Genomic DNA, 20,527 nt, shown 5'->3' with positions numbered 1-20,527 from the left:
TGTTTTCTAATTTACGATGCAATTACTTTTAAAACGTAACTGCGATTTCCATTAATCATGTTTACGACTGTAGGATGATCTCAATCGCATGCAGAATGTTAGTAGGTTGGAGGTAATGTAGCAACTGGGAACCTCAGCACTGTTACTGACAGCATTGAACGAGCTCCCATTGTGACATCATCCGCCGAGCCCTGCGCCGATTGGCCGGCCGCCTCCCCCGCCGCTGTCACTCAATGGAGCGGCCCGCCCTAATATGGACTGGGTCCAGCCTCCGCGGAGCTCTGATTGGTCAGCATCCCCTGAGCCCTGACACTGCGCGGCTCACAACTGGTCCAGGATGCTTTCATTCATAATTTCCCCCCTCCCCCACCTCCTCCTCGCTGCCACACACCTCCCTCTCCAGCAGGGTAGGTTGCGCAAGTGTAATAAGGGTTGGATTCACTCTAAAAAAAGCTGCTCCTGTTGAAAGTTGTGGTTCAGGCACCGTATGGAGGCGGCGGCTCGAGGCTTTGATTTGCAACAAGAGTTTTGTGTGTGAGCTCGCTGGACGGATTCATCGGCGATGATGAACGTGGAGGTGGCTGTGCTGCTCTTTCTGGCCCTTTGGGTTTGTGTTTGGACGGAAGATTCTGGGAAAGTAGTTGCTGACCGCTACGCCGTGTACTGGAATAGCACCAACCCCAGGTAATGCAATTTGCACATCAGAAAGGTGGATAGGGGAGCGTTTGTATATTCTCGCTTATGCATGCTTAAAAAAGAGTCGCACCATCCATTCCTCTGGCTCCTTTCACACTGATTTACAACAAACTAGCGTTTCCTATTCATTTGCAGTATTTTCATTTAAAAAATATCTTCCAAAAGTTAATTCTATTTCCGCAGTCTCCTTGTAATTATTTAACGACCTGGCTTCTAAATCATTAAAAATGACTGTTTTTAAATAACAAACACACACATACATCCAGTGCCTAACCCAAGCGGATCGTGCACAGATTTGACTGACCTGTTAATTTCAGATGTCTGAAACTGATGCGAAATCAGGTCTTGCTGGAGAACTGCGCCTTCGTTCGCTTCTACATTTAAGCACAAAACTTAGGGATCGCTTTAGTCTCACCTCAGGCAGCGAACGGTTGCTGCATTTGCGTTGCGCGATACTCTCGTTTAAAAAAACCATCGCATTAGAGTGGAGATGTAGTCATTTGGAGGTGTGTGGCCACTGAACAAAATCAGTTTGCAAAAGGCGTAGCTTTTGTTAAGGTCGAATTTGCAGGGGAATTGTAGTGTCTGACACGTAAAACACGGCTGATCTGAAGAGATACTGCAGGGGGCAAGATCCCTGTATCAAGATCCTTGTCTTTTTTATTCCTGTTTAAATTTGGAGGAATCTTCCAATAGACATGCTTGCAACAGTAATCGGTGCACTGTCGTTTGGGCTCAATTACATAACTAACTTATTCCTTCTGAGAAGTGGCACTAAAATCCAATCTGGAGTAAAGAAGGATAGCTGCCCTTTTTTGGTTGAACTTTTTTGGAAGTGTGCTCCTTTCTCGATACTGTTTGCCACATTCCCTTTCCACTGACCGGCCCCTCGGCATGTTTCAACCGTGAAAAGATTAAATCACATCCTTTCCTAAAGGTTTACGCCGGAATTGTGCAGCTGGGTGATCAGTGAAGAGGTGCTGTGAAATCTAATATCCCGCTCTGCCTGAAGCTGATGTCCAAAACTCTCCCGACAGTATCATTGCGTGCAGTCTCGATTCGCAGAGGACGAGAATAGATTAATATTTGGAATGCTGTCCAGGTACAGCCGTGAGAACTCAGTCCGCCCGAGAAAGTGAACTAACAGGCGTGTCTCCATAAAGCACCGTGCCTTAGCGCCTGTGTGTTCTTATGTTATGTTGCTGACTGACATCAGGTGTAGTTGTAGCATGGTGAAGTTTCCGAAGCTAAACAGACATTCGCTTTCACCTAACCAGTGAACTTTATAGGTCAATATGTAACTTAAAGAAGCTTTTTGTTTAAAATCAGTAAGAGAGAGGGCAGGGACAATGGTGAATGAACAGTTGAGTTGTGTTGGCTTTCTAATAGAAAGTGCAGTTACAGGTTTTTATTGCTTGTCCATTACAAGAGCGACGGTATATAGTGTTTAAAATAAAGGATTGTTAAAACAATGCAGCACAATTTACACAGGTTCTGTTTTTTAAAAAAACAAATGCTGGGGTGAAGTTTATGTCCTCAGAAACCAAGCCTGTTGCTTAGATTTCATAGCACAGGGCTAAAACAGCACCTGCAAATATTCATCTTAAAATAGTTCATGCAATTCAGGGGGAACAATTGCAGGACCATCTTCCGGATTAAAATCAAATTCACACTGTCGCAAACAAAAATTCAAATGTGTCAGCTGGTAATTGGCTTACTTTATTAAGCGCTTACATTTTGCACCCAAGCCGGACACCGTTTTTGGCTTGCGGCTAAATACTGTTATAAGAAATCGGGGGGTTACCGTGCAGGAAACTCCGCATGACTTGCTGCGTGCTGAAGCATTTAAATACGCTGTAATTGCGCTGTTTGCGCCTGATTCCCGGGCTGCAATCCGTGCTTTCTGTGACCCTGGAAAGTGAAAGCGAAGGTGCCCTGCCCTGGGCTGTGTCAGTTGTTGACCTTGTCTAGTCAATCTCTCTCTCTCTGCTCTTAATATATATATAAAAGTTTGAGAAGTCCCCGTGTTTGTGTTGCATGCAAACTTTTTCTGTGTGTTTGAGATTACAGATCTCTTCCACTCATGGAGAGTATGCTTCGCTTTTGCCCGTGAGCTATATTCCCCACCCCAAAACCAAGCAAGTGTGGTCAAGGAGAAAGATGTCTTAATATTTTAACTGTCAAGATAATGCAAGCTCTCTTGACTAACGGTGTATCAGATTTGTTTAACCGTGCAATACTGGTTAGTGGCTCTGGTGTGTAATTGGGCTAGTGTTTATTACCATACACTAATTTACAAGAAATAGGTTTAATATCAGCTATAGCCAAGGAGTCTGTACAAAAGGGTTGCATAGTCACCTAGTCGTGAAGAACAGATTCACACTCTGACCATCATTTGGGACCTCTTTAAAGGAGAAAAGATTACTTAGCAACATTTCAACATTATCAACATTTATGCCTTTTTGACCTTCTCTCAGATTGTACTTTTTGTCAATTAACCGTTTGATTACAACATTTCTCATTCAAAATACTTGCATGCTAACATCTTTAATGTTCCGTAATTTTTGGATGCATTCAAATTTTGGCAACAGACAGATAACTTAAAGATAAACCAAGTGCTTCCAACACTGCTTAATGTAAGAAAATATAGATTTAAGCATTATTCCCAAATAACTTTTCATGAAAAGTACTGCATCTCTTCCATTCTCTGAGTGCCCCTCTGTCTGTCTGTCTATTTCCTTTCTGATTATGTATTTATCCAGCCTCCATAATCTGAGCGCTGCAATTTAAAAAATCAATAAATATGTTACTAATTTATGTTAATACCAAATTACAAATGCGTCTCACTAATAATAGTCGGACAGTCAGTAAATGGTAGCACTCTCAGTGTTACACGGACTAATTTAAATTTACAATGCAAATTACCCAGCTAGATGCAGCATGGTGATACACATCATTATAATAAATTGTTCCTATAAAATTGATAGCCTTGCTCACAGACAGTGGTAATGGGAGTTTTTAATGAAGCTGCCCGTACGTGGTTAATTTATACATGAGTTCCATAATAACAGGTTCGTTTACATAAAACGGAGAGTTTAATGTTTTAGTTGTCTTAAGGCTTTCCACTGTACTGTAGCTGGACCTGGGGTGTGAGAGCGTGTGACATCCTATAAATCATGCGTACACACATGTTTTGCCAGTAGTGGAAAACTGAAACTAAATAAGCATGTCACCATCCATATTTGCATAGTTCCAAGCCCACTGAAGTGAGAACAAAAATGATGTGGGATTCATTTATTCTTTATTAAGATCATTTATAATTCTAATATTATCCCTTTTTCTAACAATTGGCTTTTCAGCTTTTACTGATGTTGCTTAACTGTCCTGTCAGCGATCAATACAGACTTAGAGACAGACTTTTGCTGTAAGCTCCACTACCAATGGTGTGTTCCCACACAAAAAAAAAGCCCAAAAAAGGTGTTATCATGTATTTTTTCACAGGAGCCTATGGGCCACTGAACATCGCTTTAAGGAAATTACATCAGAGCAGTTCTTAACAAGTACTTTTGAAATGTTATTTGTCATGGCTAATAGTGCGCCGGGAGACTTTAATGGGTAAAGCAACAAAATCTAATATTCACTAGGTAAGGCCGCATGATTATATCACAACTGTTTAAAGATCGACTGCTACTTTTCATTTTCCTTTTATTTATGCAGCAACCTTTTTTTTGTCGGCAAGCAGGAAACTAGACTAACTGCAAGGCTTTGCCTTTTAAACATGTCGTTGTGTCTCAGACATCCCACCTAAAACGCACGGCAGGACAGCTCAAACGGGAACAAAAACCTACTGATTGGATCCTAATTATAATAATAAACATATACTGGTTTCTTCAATTAACTGTGTTTCAGTGGGATCTCATTACATGCAATACTTCAGCTTAATACAGAAGTCACATATAAGAAAGGACTGATAATTTAAAGTAATTAAATTGGGAACTTGCATCTGCTGAGAGTTTATATAATTTAGAGTTGTATAAAGGGTGTCTCAGTGCATTGATAATGCTGTACAGAAATATTCCTTAACTGAGATCCTTACATTGTATATACATAGCGTAACTCCCTTTATCTATAATGTATAATTACTGCACAGATAATTTATTTTAAATGAAACTTAGGAACAGCAGTAGGCTATTCAGCACCTTGAGCCTCTTTCACCATTCATTTAGATCAAGGCTGGTCTGTACCTCAACCCCATTTCAGTATTGCACCATATCCCTTGATACCCTTCCCTAGCAAAAATCTATCGACTTCTGTCTTGAAAGCTTCAATTGAATTGCATTCACGGCATTTTTGGGAGAAAGTTCCAGATTTTTACTACCCTTTGTGTGAAGAAGTGCTTCCTGATGTCACTCCTGAACAGCCCTTCCTTCCAGATTCTCCCACAAGAGGAAATAGTTTCTCTTCATCTACCCAATCGAATCCTTTGCACCTTTTAAACATCTTGATCAGAGCACCCCCCAATCTTCTATACTCAGGGGAATACACGGCAAGTGTATGCGACCGGGCCTCATAATTTAACTCTCTAAGCCCTGGTATCATTCTGGTGAATCTGTGCTGCACATCTTTCCAAGGCCACTGTATCCTTCCTGAGATGTGGTGCCCGGATCTGAGGTTTATTGCCATGGACCACGTAAGTAACTTAATCTGCGGGGGTGGGGTGGGGGTGAAGGGAGAAAACAGCTTCAGATCTATTAATTGTTTTGTCAAATACAGCATCATTCTTTTTTAAAATTTATGATTTTAGCTAAATTTACTTTAAAGTGCTGCCTGTTGCTACCACCATTAAAAAAAATAGAAGCAATGGCTGTTTCGTGCACCAGTGCACATATTAAAGATTTTTGCTTGACCTTGGCTCAGAAAGGGTGAGAGAGAGAGGGTCTTGCTCAAGACATTCTGCACTTCATTACCAATTACAGATTGCAAACATCAAGGCTCACAGTCCCACAGAAAACGCTTTCAATAGTTGATACCTCACAAATATGCATTATTGCTGTTGTGTGGTCTTTGCTGAGGGTATCTATTACAACTCATGCTCTCCACTAAATGCTGATTCTGGTTGTTCATTAATCCATAATAGTTTTGAAAACCTTGCCGAGATGTATTCTTTTTGAAGAAATTAATAATTTCTGTTCCTAATTAGGATTGGTATTCCTATTGCCAGTTCTGTTTTTCTCCCTTCAAACACTGTATCTTTTAAAATCTAGAATGTAATCAAAATAACAAACCACATAGAGCTCCCCCAGGATTTGCTTATCTACACTTTGAACGCCTCAGTGAGAATTTCCTTTTTGGTATTACAATGATTATTTCAGGAAATGGAGGATATTGGACCCATTAGTGTTGTATTACCAGATTTTCCTCGCTTGCATGAAATATTCGTAATTCACAAGTGCCACAGTCATGGCTCATGCATAATGTTACGGTGTCTCTTGTACATGAAATAACCTGTGCAAGCCTGCCTCAAACTCCTTTCCCTCCCCGATGATTCCATTCCCCCTCCCTGGCCACTGTCGCAGGCTGAACCAGATAGTTCACAACAACAGCGTCCCAATTGACCCTGAGCTGAAATTCAGATAATTTCCTACTTCCTCCTCTGGAATATCATCCCTTCCTCAGCTCATCTGCATCTGAAACCCTAATCCCTGATTTTGTTTCCTCCACTCTCGCCTATTCCAGTGCTCTCCTAGCCGGCCTCCCATCTCCGTTCAAAACTCTACAGTCTGTATCCTAACCTCCACCAAATCCTGTTTACCCATCGCTCCTATGCTCGTTGACCTACATTGGTTCCCGGCCCACCAACACCTCGATTTTAAAACACCCATTCTCGTTCAAATCCCTCCATGGTCTCACCCCTCCCTATCTTTCTAACTTCCTCCAACCCTATTACCCTCAGAGATATCTTGTGCATTCCCCACTTCTTTCGCCCCACTATTGGCAGCAGTGCATTCAACCACCTAGGTCTTCAGGTCTGGAATTTCCTCCCTAAACTTTGGCACTTCTCTACTTTTTTTATGCACTCCTTAAAACCTGCCTCTTCGACTAAGCTTTTAGTTACCTGTTCCAATGTCGTCGTCTTTGGCTCGGTGTCACTTTTTATCTTGATCACCCTCCTGCGAGGTACCTTGGGATGCATATAAATACATTTATGATTGCAGTATTCTGCTTATTGGACATTTTGTTAGACCTGTTTGAACAATAAAATGGGTCAGGCGCTATTTTAAAATTGAATTTTCTTTTTTTTTTAAAAAGAAAGATAATGTAAATGGGTGCAGTTTTGAAAAGGGTAACATCCCCTGCTGTGATGGGGCTTGCGCATCATCTCTGTGATTGTCAGCGCACGGGGGGATGTTGGGTTCTGTTGGCTCGTTCAGTCACGCAGCACCTTCAGCTGTGTCGGCATTCTGTGCAGAAACTTTAACACGTGGGAGGGACTGTGAGTGTGATTTTCACACGTGTCATTGTTAATTTCACTGGTGCGAAATAGCAGTGCCACTCGCTGTGAAATGAGCGAAGTAAGAATACAGTGTTGTCAATCATTACCAAGCCCACTTGTTTTGCACTTTTCATGGAAAAGCAAAGACGAGCCAGATTTTCAAAGCACCACTCAGTATCCCATGTTATTTGCCTCATTCAGTCGTAGTTAGCTGGTGGCTTCAATATTATGGAAAAGCAACTCACTGGTACACTGGGGGTTGGGAAGAAAGTTCTGGTTTGTGATTTTCAAAGGAGGCAGCAGGAAAAGAGCCGTATTGTGGAATGTGCCACCTAAAACACCAGTAAAAATCCCCAAGTGCCTTGTAATAAAAATGGAACCTGACGCGGTCAGTCACCGTAATGCTGTAGCTCTGATCAGTGTCTAAATTGTCCATTTAAAGTTAATGCATGCCTCACCCAAGCGTAGAGTTCCCATCTGCCAAGCCAATTCCCATTCACACCGCCCTCCCCCCCACAGTATAACATTCCTTAAGTTTAACTGTAACATCTTGATCCGTGTGTGACATATCTGTCCAATTAAAAGGTCTTTTAATTATCAGCGAGAAACAACTAATCCGCTGGCACCTTGCACCCGGTGGTTTGCTGTACAAACTGCAGGGCTCTGTTGAATAATCTAGTGGAAATCTTTGTTTTGAAAGAGTGCAACAGAAATGCTTGATTAAAAGGTTAGGGGATGGAGTGTTTACTTGTTACTCTGTTTAGTGTGAACCACCGAATTAATGACTTAAGTCGGCTGCAGAACGAGTATTAGGTGTTTGTTTTTAGTGGACAAGTTAGCCTTCTGCAGCACTTCAGAGGAGAGTAATAGTGGATGTGAAATTTTTAAAGAGCAACACTGTAGTTATCTTTCTCTTCACTGGGGTTTCAGTAAAGTGTACTGGCTGTCGATTAATAAATATCAGACTGTCGACTTGCACTGTAAGGGCTGTCAGCAGCACAAACAAGGGAACAAAAGTAGGCCGTTCAGCCCCTTGAGCCTGTTCCATCATTCACTTAGATCGTGGCTGATCTGTATCTTAACTCCATTTATCCGCCTTAGCGCCATAACCTTTAATGCCCTTGTTTAACAAAAATCTCAGTTTTGAAATTTTCAATTGATCCCCAGCATCAACAGCTTTTTGCGGGAGAGTTCCAGATGTCCACTATCCTCTGAGTAAACAAGTGCTTTACGACATCGCCTCTGAATGGCCTCGCTCTAATTGTAAGGTTATGCCGCTTTGCTGTGGAAGCCTCAAGGCCATGAACGGTGTTTATTAGAAACAGACTTGCATTTATATAAATAGCGCCACTATCCCAAAAACTGTTGCTTGAGCATGAATGTTCAATTGAAGAGAGTATGCTGAGCTGTATAACACTGGGATCAAGTACTGGCTGTTATAAGTCAGTCACTGGTGGTAGGAGTGTGGAACCAGTTTCAGATGACAGGTTAAATGGATCACTCATTAAACTGTGTTGGCTTTGGGGCATCTTTTCCTATAGTGCCTATTAGTGCCAGTACGCTAAATAATGCCAGTGGCGGCAATGAAATTTATAGGAATCCTGATTTTCAAGTGCAGCATTTCTTAGCAAGCTGGCTGCACCCTCATTAGGATCCAAGGGGTGTTTCTGTATATTGGTAATCATGTTTCTTGGGCACGCATCTGTTTCAGTGGGCACTGGGCACCTGCTCTACACTGCTGTGGAACAATTATCATAGAGGCAGAACAGACAGACTGCTTATAATGGGATTTACACCTAAGTATCTGATGTCTCCAAATGACACTGTGATCACTAAGGTCCCCAACCTACAAGTTACAGCCACTGCGGCTGTTGTGTGTATGTGACATAGATATCAGTGGCTGTCAGGTACCCTTTGCTCCACTGGTATTGGGTATTGGATCAATACTGTCTTTTTTGCAGTGATCACTCTGCTTTACTCTGAAGCATTTTATTTGTGGTACAGACTGGTGAAGGTCTGTTTTCAAAGTGTATAATTTAACAGTTGACTGAGAAATATTCAAGCAATTTATTGTGCTGTAGGGGGGAAAAGCAAGGCTGGTCTCAGGGTCACTGCTATAGGCATCTTGCAGCAGTTAATATATTTGTACCCGTGACTTGCAGCCCTCCCCCCTGCCCTGCATCGCTCCAGTATGGGCATCCGTATTACACTTGTTATGCTGCTTGAAGTCCGCACACTTAAAGCAAGTAGTCTGAGACTGCAAGATCGGCAGTGTTTTTACTAACTTGTTTTATTCCAGAAAGTACTGCACTTTAAGCTGAGCAAATGTTAATTCTGTGGGTTTCTATGATAGCATTTCACCGATAGAATTAATACTGCATTACCAGTTAGCGCGGGGATTTCAGTAATGTGTAATGTCATTGTGTGATTTTTATCCTATATCCACTTGAACTTTTTTTTTCTTTCATGGGATGTGGGAATCGCTGGCAAGGCCAGCATTTGTTGCCCATCCCTAATTGTTCTTGACAACCTAGTGGCTTGCTCGGCCATTTCAGAGGGCAGTTAAGAGTCAACCACATTGCTGTAGGTCTGGAGTCACATGTAGGCCAGACCAGGTAAGGACGGCAGATTTCCTTCTCTAAAGGACATTGGTGAACCAGATGGGTTGTTACAACAATTGATGATAGTTTCATGGCACCATGAAGAACACCCAGCTGTAGAGCTATGGTTTTGTCTTTCCAAACTTGGATTTTGTCTGGACAGAGCATGTTGAGCCATTTCATGCCATTTGATGAATTAAGCACATCGACTTGTCTGATTATATTTTTCTGTATTATGTGTTGGTACCAATAAGCTAAATAAGCTTAGTCATATGCGATATTTTCAGGAAGTAATGTAAATGAAGAGAAGAATAAACAGTGTGTGGGCAATGGGTGGATAACCTCCAACAAATTAAGTACTTTTTGTAGTGTAGTCACTATTATTTATTTATTTATTTAGAGATACAGCACTGAAACAGGCCCTTCGGCCCACCGAGTCTGTGCCGACCAACAACCACCCATTTACACTAACCCTACAGTAATCCCATATTCCCTACCACCTACCTACACTAGGGGCAATTTACAATGGCCAATTTACCTATCACCTGCAAGTCTTTGGCTGTGGGAGGAAACCGGAGCACCCGGCGAAAACCCACACGGTCACAGGGACAACTTGCAAACTCCGCACAGGCAGTACCCAGATATGAACCTGGGTCCCTGGAGCTGCGAGGCTGCGGTGCTAACCACTGCGCCGCTGTGCCGCCCTAAATGTAGGAAATTTGTGCGCCGCAAGATCCCACAAACTATGTGACCAGGACCAGGTAATCAATGTTAGTGATTTTGGCTAAGAGATAAGTATTAGCCAGGCTACCAGGGAGAACTCCCCTGCTCTTTGAATACTGCCACAGGATCCTTTACACTCACCTGTGAGCAGTTGGGACCTCAGTCCAAAGTCTTATCCAAAAGACAGCAACTCCGACAGTGCAGCACTCCCTCAATACAGTGTCAGCTTGGATTTTGTGCTTTGGTCTCTGGAGAGGAGCTTGAACCCATGATCTTCTGACTCAAGAGGCGAGAATGATACTAACTGAGCCACAGCTGACTGGGGGTTGGTGGGGGGGTGGTGGTTGGGGTGGGGGGGTGGGGAAAGAGAGAGAGAGAGAGATTTACCAAGTGCTTTGCCGAATAATGTTCATAAACCGTGCCATGAGATCACATAAATTTACCAACCGAGCTGCTAGCACATGGTGTAAAAGTGTAAATTTACAGTGTAAAACATGTAAAACCCAAGCTTATTTGCAACAACATCATTGTTACGTACAAGTCAACTAATAGTGCGATTTTGTTTTTTTTTTAAACTGTGCCATAGATTCCAGTCCATCTGTTGGAGATTCTAGTGTATTTTGTTTGACCATTGAGGGGGCCTGCAGCAGTCAATCTGTGCAACTTGTGATGCAAAAGTGCTGTGACGGTGAAGCAGTGTGTTAGGCATCCACTCGGATACATGGCACTTCATGCAGCAGCTGTTAATTGGGCTTTGTGCCAGACTTGCAGCTGGGCTGCCTTTTCCGAATGCATCGTGCCAACAGTTCCTTGATCTAGCCGAGGCATAAAACGGCACATTCTGCCATGTGCCGCTGGTTTTGAAGCAGGTGCAAATCGAAAAGGAATTGAAACAGGCCGGTGTGTGTGTGTGCATTTTTTAAAAAAGAAAAAGTCTGCTTCAAATCTCTGCTGCTTTTTCACTTCCGCCTTCCTCTGGACCCCCTCACACTTGAACAAGTGCATCGGATGATAAATTGATGTCATCGACACGCATGCACTGCTTCGAGAACAAGGCTTTGGCAAGATTGGATTCAGTTACAATCAATAGATCTTGAGCTCAATTCCAACCACTATATAATCAGGCCATAATTGTGCTTTAGGCAGACCAACCTATATACGCACAGACACATATACAAGTAGAGCATCCATAAACCAATTATTTAATCTCCTTTTTCTGACTGTACAATTTACAGAAAGTAGACAGGTTCAGCCGCTTTTACTTTCTTGTTGACTGTTACAATACTGTGCCTCTTGTAAATGTTTACTAAAAAACAGTGTCTTTCCCAGTTTATTCTTCCCATCCTGGTGCCTCCTGGTTTCCGTGTTTCCTGCTTCACTACTCTGCCATCTCCCCTGCTAATATCCCTGCATTAAAGTGCCACCTTTCCTGCTTTCGTTCCCTTTTACTCAGTCTCCTTTCTTTCGTCCATCCCACTCCTGTCCCCATTTGCTGGAGTGCTCCAGCAGCCAATCAAGCACAAGTGATGGGTTCATGCTCCATTGACTTCAGGCAGAGAACCGCCGAGTTAAAATCTACTTGTCACAAAGGCCTGTGGAGTTAGGTGGCTCCACACAACTTAATAGTTTATCTTCCGTAACGCACCACTTTATTTCGACAAAAATTGTTCTTGGGATGTGGGCAACACCTCAAGGCTGCATTTATTGCTCATCCCTATGGTGGTCGGGTGTTTTTTTTTTAATTACACAAAAGAAATGGCTTACTAGGCCTCTTCAAAGTCAACCATGCAGTGTGGGCCAAAACAGGTAGGGTAACTGAAGGTTTCTTTCACTGAAAGGCATGAGAAAACCAATTAGGTTTTTTAACCACATATGGAAGCTTGGATTGGATTTCATTTCTGCTCCCATCCATAAATTACCAGATCTATTGAATTTATAATTTGCTGCTGCAGGATTGGAAGTCGTATGTCTCTGGGTGACGAGTCCTGTACCAGAAGCACTGCACTGCCGGACCCCGTCCAGCAGTTCTTGTAGTTTCGTGAAGTGTGAACCTTGAGGAAAAACAGGCTTTCATGTTTTTAAAATAAAATATTGGAGCTCTCACTGGTGGTGCTGCTTCAAAGGTTTATTCTGTACAGTGAAGCTTGCCTGCCCTGGTGGATCTAGATCTTTTCCCAGGTCCTGATCCCTTTGTAATCTGTAGCCCAGTCTTTTATATGCCAGTGTAAGTTCTAGCCTTTGAAATGCACCCTTAATTATTTCACCTTATGTGTGTGTATTTTATTTATATCATATATGTACACGCATTACAATTTCTTTTTTTAAAGCAAAGTCTTTCATGGAAAATTATTCTGTTTGGCTTGTCTTTGTCCAATTCTTCTAACCTAACCTCTCGGCCATGCAAAGTATTCTGACTTTGGCTCAATTTGTGCCCTCAATATCCTCCTTTATCCAAGACGCATGGCAGAAATGTGTCAGGTGCATAGAAATTTTTCTCGTGGAAGTGCAGAGTCCAGATAAGGAGCCAGCATATTTCCCAACCGAGTATAAAGGCTCAGTGCACTGTTCCCATTCACTGCTCCTAATCCAAGCACAACACTTCTTGACAAACTAGTTGTGCATTTATTAGGATTCGAGTGCATTGGGATTGGGTCGGGGAGAGAGGTGATGATTTTGCCGGGGGTGGTAGTATAGGAGCTCCTCAGCTCAGGGATACCCGGTTTTTGCCGCAGCTTTACTAAATGCTGCTTCACAAACCTGGATTTGTGACATTTCTCTTTTTTTTTTCCTTCAGTAATTTCCCACTATGTTGATCCAGTGTGTCTCACTCTGTTGCTTTCCCTTTCACTGAGAGACAATGGCAGTTTCTCCGGCGCTCTCTTGGAAGGGCCCATCTTGAATGGGCATAATCCCTCTTTGATTAGGAAACTGCTGTCAGGGTCTGTGAAAGGACTCTGGGGCCGTGCTAGGTGGGGGGTTATGGGAGATGTCAGTCACTGAAGTGTACCCTTTTTAATCCTCTGAGCTCATGAGCTGTGTTTCTAAAACTGGGAGTCACACTCGTGTCATACCACCTTGAGAGAGAGTGCAGTTTTTGCTCTGATGTGACAGTTGAATGATTAAAAAGTGGGGGGGAATCTTCAGAAGGGGATATTTCCATCTTAAATGCCTTCTATAGGTCAGGGGACAGGATTAAATTCAAGGCCTTTAATATATCCAAATATATTTAACTTCAGGTTCCCACAGGTCAGTGAAACTTTTAAACCCACATTCGCTGAGAACCAAGCTTTAGTTTATTGGCTTACAGTGAAACACAAATAAAAGCATGATATGGAAGCAAATTATAGTTAATTTTCTGACAACCTCCTTCAATCTCTCCTTCCTTTCACAATCTTTAAAATCCAGGTTTGATGCAACAACACTTCAAAAGTACTCAATTGACTAAAGCACTTTGGGATGTCCTGAGGTCATGAAAGGTACTATAGAAATGCAAGTCCTTCTTCTGCTCAATCACCGCTTCCTGATTTCTCTCCCCATCTCTTCTGTCTGCTCCATTTTCACCTTTAATAGTGCTAATCCTGAACATTCTCAAAGGTTTCTCACTGGGGAATGCCAGGACAGGTCTCCTTGATGCTAGGCTGCACTGGGCATCATCAATAGGGCATCATTCTGTGCATTCTCCTGAGTGGCTTCACTGAAGGAAATCGGCTGAGCAGGCCACTGGCCAGATGTACAGTCTAGTTAGGCTGTAGCATGGCACAGAGCAACCTGGTGGCAAGATGGAGCAAGAAATTTTTTTATATAAGCAAATCACAAAGAATGCATTTTAGAAACGTACCCTTTTTCAGTGTAGAGTCATAGAATCACAGAACGATGCCATTTGGCTCAACGAGTCTGTACTGACTCTTTGTAAGAGCAATGTAGCTAGTCTCACTCCACCCTGCAAATCTTTTCCCTTCAGGTCCTTATCCAATTCCCTTTAGAAAGCCACGATTGAATCTGCTTCTACCAGATTAGGCAGCGCATTCCAGATCCTAACCACTCGCTACGTAAAAAAGTCATTCCTCATGTTGCCATTGGCAAAAGAATCAATCATTTTAAATCTGTGTCCTCCGGTTCTTGACCCTTCTGCCAATGGGAACAGTTTTTCTCGATCAGTCTTGTCAAGATGGACAAGACCAGCAAGGTCATGGGTATCCTACCACTTTCACTTTCCCCTTCAAGCCCCACACCATCCTGACTTGAATGAATACTGTCATTCCTTCATTGTTGCTAGGTGAAAATGCTGGCATTGCCTACCAGCACAACATAGTTCAATAGAGGGCCTTCCACCACTTTGTCAAGGAAAAGAGGGATGAGTATTAAATATGGCTTTGCCAGTATCGCCCACATCCCAGAACAATTTATATTTCATTTTGTAAAAAAAAACAATTTAAAGCAAACAAACTTCCCTAGAAAACAAGGTACTGGCCCATCACCCATAATTGCAAGCCACACTAATTCTTAGACTGGTACTTTTCCACACCACAGGCAGTGTGGAGAGAGCCAATTAAAAAAAAAACAAATGTTTTTCCCCATTTCAGGCACTGGGGATCGGACATGAGAAACAAAGTAAAGCTCATTTACCCTGTGATGTGTCTAAGCCTCAACCTCCGAGAAGCCCTCTTTACTGCATCAGGCAATTTCTATTTCCCACACCTGCTGTCCTTACAATTTTTGCCTGAGTGTGAGGTTGCCACACAGGGCATTTCTGTGCTATGGACCTCCACACCCAGTATGAATTCGATTGAGACTGCCCAAAATCCTTTCATTTAAGACCATGATTTTGAGCAGAGAAAGAAAATCACCATCCTAACAGTCGTGGTTAGACATAATTGCCGAAACTAAAAGTGAAAGGCCAGCGCGCTAATCTTTTGCGTTACACAGTACTTTTTTTCAAAGGACTTGGTGTAGGGGTTTGGTACTTGAAGTATAGAGGAAGAGAGAGAGAACAGCATCCCAAACTACTTTATAATCTCGATAGCAATCATGATCTTGCAGCGTGTTCAACATAAAAGGCACTGCATTTCAATTGTACTCATATGCCAAGTACTGTGCGATGTTTCTGAAATGTGATTATGCACTATATAAGAAAGTTTGTCTTTCAGTCATCACCATTAGATCAGAAAGATGATTTCAAAATGGCTGCCTATAATCAGCCATTGATTAACCTCCCTGTCTCCCACTGTCACCTGCAGTGTGAAGAAACCAATATTCTTTCATCAGCATCAGGGAACCAAGTCTCTTATTTAATATATGTTCCAATAACAGCACAGTTGGAGTACAATATACAATCAATGCATATCAAATTCACAATTCTAATGCTGGATCTTGTTAAGTGTATGTTCCTATAACATTTAACGGCAAGAGGCTGTGCACTTTGCAGTAATTGACTAATGCATCCGATGAAAAAGTAATATTCTACCATTAAAGATGCCAGGAGACGCCATCACGTGATAGATGGTTTTAAAAGCACCAATATGTAGCCATCTCGGGTAAAAATGAAATAAAAATCAATGTTTATCTTAAACAGAGTGCTCTGGATGAGGAAATAATATGAAAGATGGAGGTTTAACTATTTGTATGCTGAAAGCACTTTGGAGCTGCCATGACACCAACGGAAGAATTCCTGCTTTCAGATGAAATGTTAAACGAAGCCTCGATTGCCTTGTTGGATCATAAAATAAAATAAAAATCCCATGGCTCTATTTAGAGGAGAACAGGGAGTTCTGAGTGTCCGACCAACATTCTTCCCTCAAACAGGCACCAATTATTTGGCCAGTCATTCATCTCCTGTTTGTAGAATCTTGTTGTGTGCCATTGGTTGTTCTTTTTAGCCGACATAACAATAGAGTTTCACTTATTGTAAAATGTCTTTGGGACATCCTGAGGATGTTATAGGGAGCTATGGAAACACAAGTTTGCTTTCTCTTCTTTGGTTCTTCCTGTTAAGGTTCAAATCCCTTATGCTATGTGCTCTTCAGCTTCCCTGTATTATTACAGTGCTGAAATCAAGACTCCTCATATAGTTTCCTATTTTATCATTCGAATCGAAATTCCTTTTTCGCCCATTTTCGGCACTGGATGTGCGATCCAGAAGCTGGAGGCCCAAGGTTTGCCCGAAATTGGGCATTGGACCACTGTAGTTTGTTGTTGATGAGCTGAAGATGCCAATCAAGTGTCCAGAGGCAGCTCGCAGGTTCCACAAAGACAAAGTTGCACTGGCTGTCTCCTGGCAGCATCCCTTGGCTAAGTCCTAGGGAGGCAGGTAATGTGGGGAGTTGGGGGTGAGAGCGATCGGGAGGGGGCTGAGTGGGAGCTGATGACAGTCTTTGGGACTGCTGTGGAGCTGGGAGGAGCTGTGCCGACCAACAATCACCCATTTATACTAACCCTACAGTAATCCCATGTGCCCTACCACCTACCTACACTAGGGGCAATTTATAACAGCCAATTTACCTATCACCTGCAAGTCTTTGGCATGTGGGAGGAAACCGGAGCACCCGGAGGAAGCCCACGCAGACACAGAGAGAACTTGCAAACTCCACACAGACAGTACCCAGAATTGAACCCGGGTCCTTGGAGCTGTGAGGCTGCGGTGCTAACCACTGCGCCACTGTGCCGCCCAGCTGAATGGTCTCTTCCTCTGCTGTGTCAATCTATGAAAAGCAAACACGTTTTTTTCCCAAAGAATAAATTGAAATCCGAGGTGATGGGCCAAGTTCCGTAGTGCAGGGGTTACCAAGGTTGGGGAGAAGTCAAGGGCAATCTAGAAGTAATGGTTGGATGACACCGAGTTTGTGTTTTAGAACCTTTAGTGGAGGGGTAAAGGAAGTAGATGAAAAGTTGATGGCTCTTGCAGGGTAGGGGGAGAACTGCTTGACTTACATTCGTAATATTGGTGTTTCTGACTCCAACTCTTAATTTTAATAATTAATCCCTTTCACCCCCTTCCCCCCCACCCCCCCCCCCGCCCCCACCCCCCAACAAATTAAGACATGCAACTCCTTTAAAAGCTTAGGGTGTCTTGGTTTGCACTGTGCCTGCTCGTCTCCTGTTACATCTGTCAGTCTGCCCTTGAGGCAGAGCTCCATTGTAAACGAGCATTCAGGCTGAACAGAGATATCCTGAATAAATGTCTTTAATATATAATAATGAACAGAGCAGTAAATTGGTCATTCAGCTGGCACTGAAGCTTGAACATATGCTGGTTCTGAAAAGTTGGTAAAATGATATCACAGGAAACAAGAATAATTTAGTTTATAGAATTCCAATGTTTTGAATTGCTTCCCAGTCCCTTCTATTGTATAAAATTCTCAATCTGAGTGCAGCACTTAAAACGTGTAATCCTGATCCACTGATATTATTCATGGTTTCATTACTCAGCATGCTGTCATTTAGCTGGTCCCATTCGTTTTTCGTGCTCTAATTATGACAGGATCATATTTTGTACAATAACGTGTTTTAATTTAGATTCAGCATGAGTGATTAAGCTGACTGCGACACAAGCTCAGATTGAGCGATTTATATAAGCATGCAATAGACATCCTAATTAAAGTAAGGAGTGATCTGAGAAGATCCTTTCTCAGGGCAAACTGGTTAGCGTATCACACTCTGTCTCTATGATACAATGCCAGTTTTCCTCCCTTGCTTCCTCTCCCGAAAGGAGTTTGCTGGAGTTTGTGCCCTGTCCACCAGCTTGTTTTCGCCCCCACCCCTTGGACGAGTGGACATGCTGTCTGTGTGTGTCTTGATGGTGATTGGAGGACTGAGAGGGCAGTCCAGCTGGACTGAATCTTATTCTCATGCAGTGTGTCTACATATACAGGAGCCACTGGATAGTGTCAGGAATAGAAACCCTGGCTGATTTTAATCCTCCATGCACCATCACTCCCCCACTCCACTCCACTGCGTAGGCCAAAGGTGCTGAGGCCAACTGCCTGTAATGGCCATTCAGGCTAAGGAGATCAGAGAGCAGAGGCTGGGAGTTGAAATTGGGACCTTCTGGTGTATTTGATTTAGTTACCATGCAAACCATTGGCAGAAATTGATAATACAGATATTTAATAATGATCTAGTGGACTTTTATTGTGGAAATAGCATGTGTCATAAAATGCTCAATTGACCTGGGTCTGTGCAGTCTTCCATTGACTGCTTTTATCAGGCCAATATGCAACCTCTTCCTACCACATATTAACAGCAATCCCACCTTCATTAGTCAGGTGAGAACAGAATCAGGGTCAACTGTGATGGCCCTTACAGTTGAATAGGTAGCTGATGCACACTGGTTAGGTTGATGTGAAGATTGGCTACTAAAGCAAGTTACTGGAGCGTTGGTAGTGGAGTATTGATAGAATCCCTGGCATCAGGTTCACAAGTGCCCATTACATGATTCATGGCATTAAACAATTCCCTCCCCTTCAAGCAATCGGGATGTGGGAATGTTGTTTTGAAAAAAAAAAAATTCTCAAATCAAAGATTGCTTTAAAATGCTCGGATGATTGTTCGATTTTGATTTTTCTGCAATTTCCTTGGTTAAAAGCAGTGCCATTTAAAGGCAATCTGGACACTAATCCCATTTACAGGCTCTTTTTCACTTGAGTGAATTCACTGAGGAATTCTTTCATAAGCCTCTTAACCATTATTATTAAATTTATTGGCTAGTTTATGATTCTATTTTTGACATTCAGGATGTTTTTAACAGCCGATATCTGAAACCTTTTTCCTTAACCGTGTTTGTTCCAAGTATTTTGATAGTCTCATTCTTATTCATTATGGACAATTAAACCTACCCACATTAAAAGAGAAAAACTATCATTTCGATACTAATGCAAAACCATATCTAGACTATGAATTCAGTTATTAATTATAATCAGTGATTGGAATGAATAATTCAGATTTTACTTCTACTTTTCTCCTCTCCTGAAGGGACCAACTCTTGGGGTGCAGCTTCACTAGCAGCCATTTGCTACCTTGCACAAGAGACCATTTTCCATGACTGGACTTAAGGAGGGAGTGTCCGCAAACTATTCAACCCGGGGATCACCAGTCAGTCCCAGTTCTCGTTTGACCCTCGTGTAAGCTTTGCAGTGGCTGGTTGTTAAGTGGTGATCTGGGGCAGAAAAGCTCGTTGAGTTCCCTCTTTTCCCTCAAAAGTAATCCATCTCCAGAATTTCACACAGTTTCCTCAATGTATTTTTTCGACAGTGCTTTGAGACGCCTCCTCTCGCTCTCCCCCTATGTCCTGCTCAGCTTCTGGCTGGCCCCAGGAAGCACATTTGGACATTGTTGCTATGTTACTGCTACCACACAGGTGCTAATTGCTGTTGTTCATGTGGAAAGAGTATCAGTTAATTACCAAGTCCCCTTCACACTGGTTTATGAACAATCATTACTTTATATGGCTTTGGACTCAATCCCACTTTCATGCAAAATAAATGGGACTTTAGAAGGTGAGCAAGGGTTTATTCAGTCTTTCATCCTGCTTTATGGACAGAAAGAAAGAACCTGCATTTGTATCGCACCTATAACATCTTCAGGACATCCCAAAGTGCTTCACAGCCAATGAATTATTGCTGATATGTAATCAAATCCAGCTACCAATCTGCGCACAGTAAGTTCCCAAAATTAGCAAATAAGATAAATGACCACAATTAATCTCTTATTTTTATGGTGTTGGTTGAGGGATAAATATTGGTCTGGACACCTGAGAAAATCCCCCAATTGTCTTCAATTTAACTTCTCGTTCTCGGTAAAGCCTGCCTACCTGACCCGAACCCGACTAGACCCGACTACATGTGTCGGGTTCGGGTCGGGTCTATATTCCGAGTCCAGCATTCGAGCTGGGTCGGGTTGGGCTGGACAGTGCTGTTTCCGGGAAGTCATGGGATCAGGCTTACCCATGATTCCCCACAACTCCAGCTGCTGCCGGAGCGAATGAAGGATATTCATGTCGGGTCGGGTCGGGTCGGGCACA

General features: G+C 42.6%; 1 protein-coding gene across 3 annotated transcripts in view; it reads left to right on the top strand.

The window, feature by feature from the left end:
• The first annotated feature begins 421 nt into the window (after positions 1-421).
• The window catches only part of LOC137351589 (ephrin-A5-like), a 347,596-nt gene continuing 327,490 nt past the window's right edge, over positions 422-20,527 (top strand). For all 3 annotated transcript variants that reach the window (XM_068016174.1, XM_068016173.1, XM_068016172.1), the window contains exon 1: positions 422-684. In XM_068016174.1, the coding sequence (XP_067872275.1) occupies positions 563-684 (122 nt within the window). In that variant the 5' untranslated portion in view covers positions 422-562. The remainder of the gene's footprint in view (positions 685-20,527) is intronic.

This window comes from Heterodontus francisci, chromosome 36, assembly GCF_036365525.1.
Source record: "Heterodontus francisci isolate sHetFra1 chromosome 36, sHetFra1.hap1, whole genome shotgun sequence".
Lineage (NCBI taxonomy): Eukaryota > Metazoa > Chordata > Chondrichthyes > Heterodontiformes > Heterodontidae > Heterodontus > Heterodontus francisci.
This window is presented reverse-complemented; position numbering and strand designations above follow the sequence as displayed.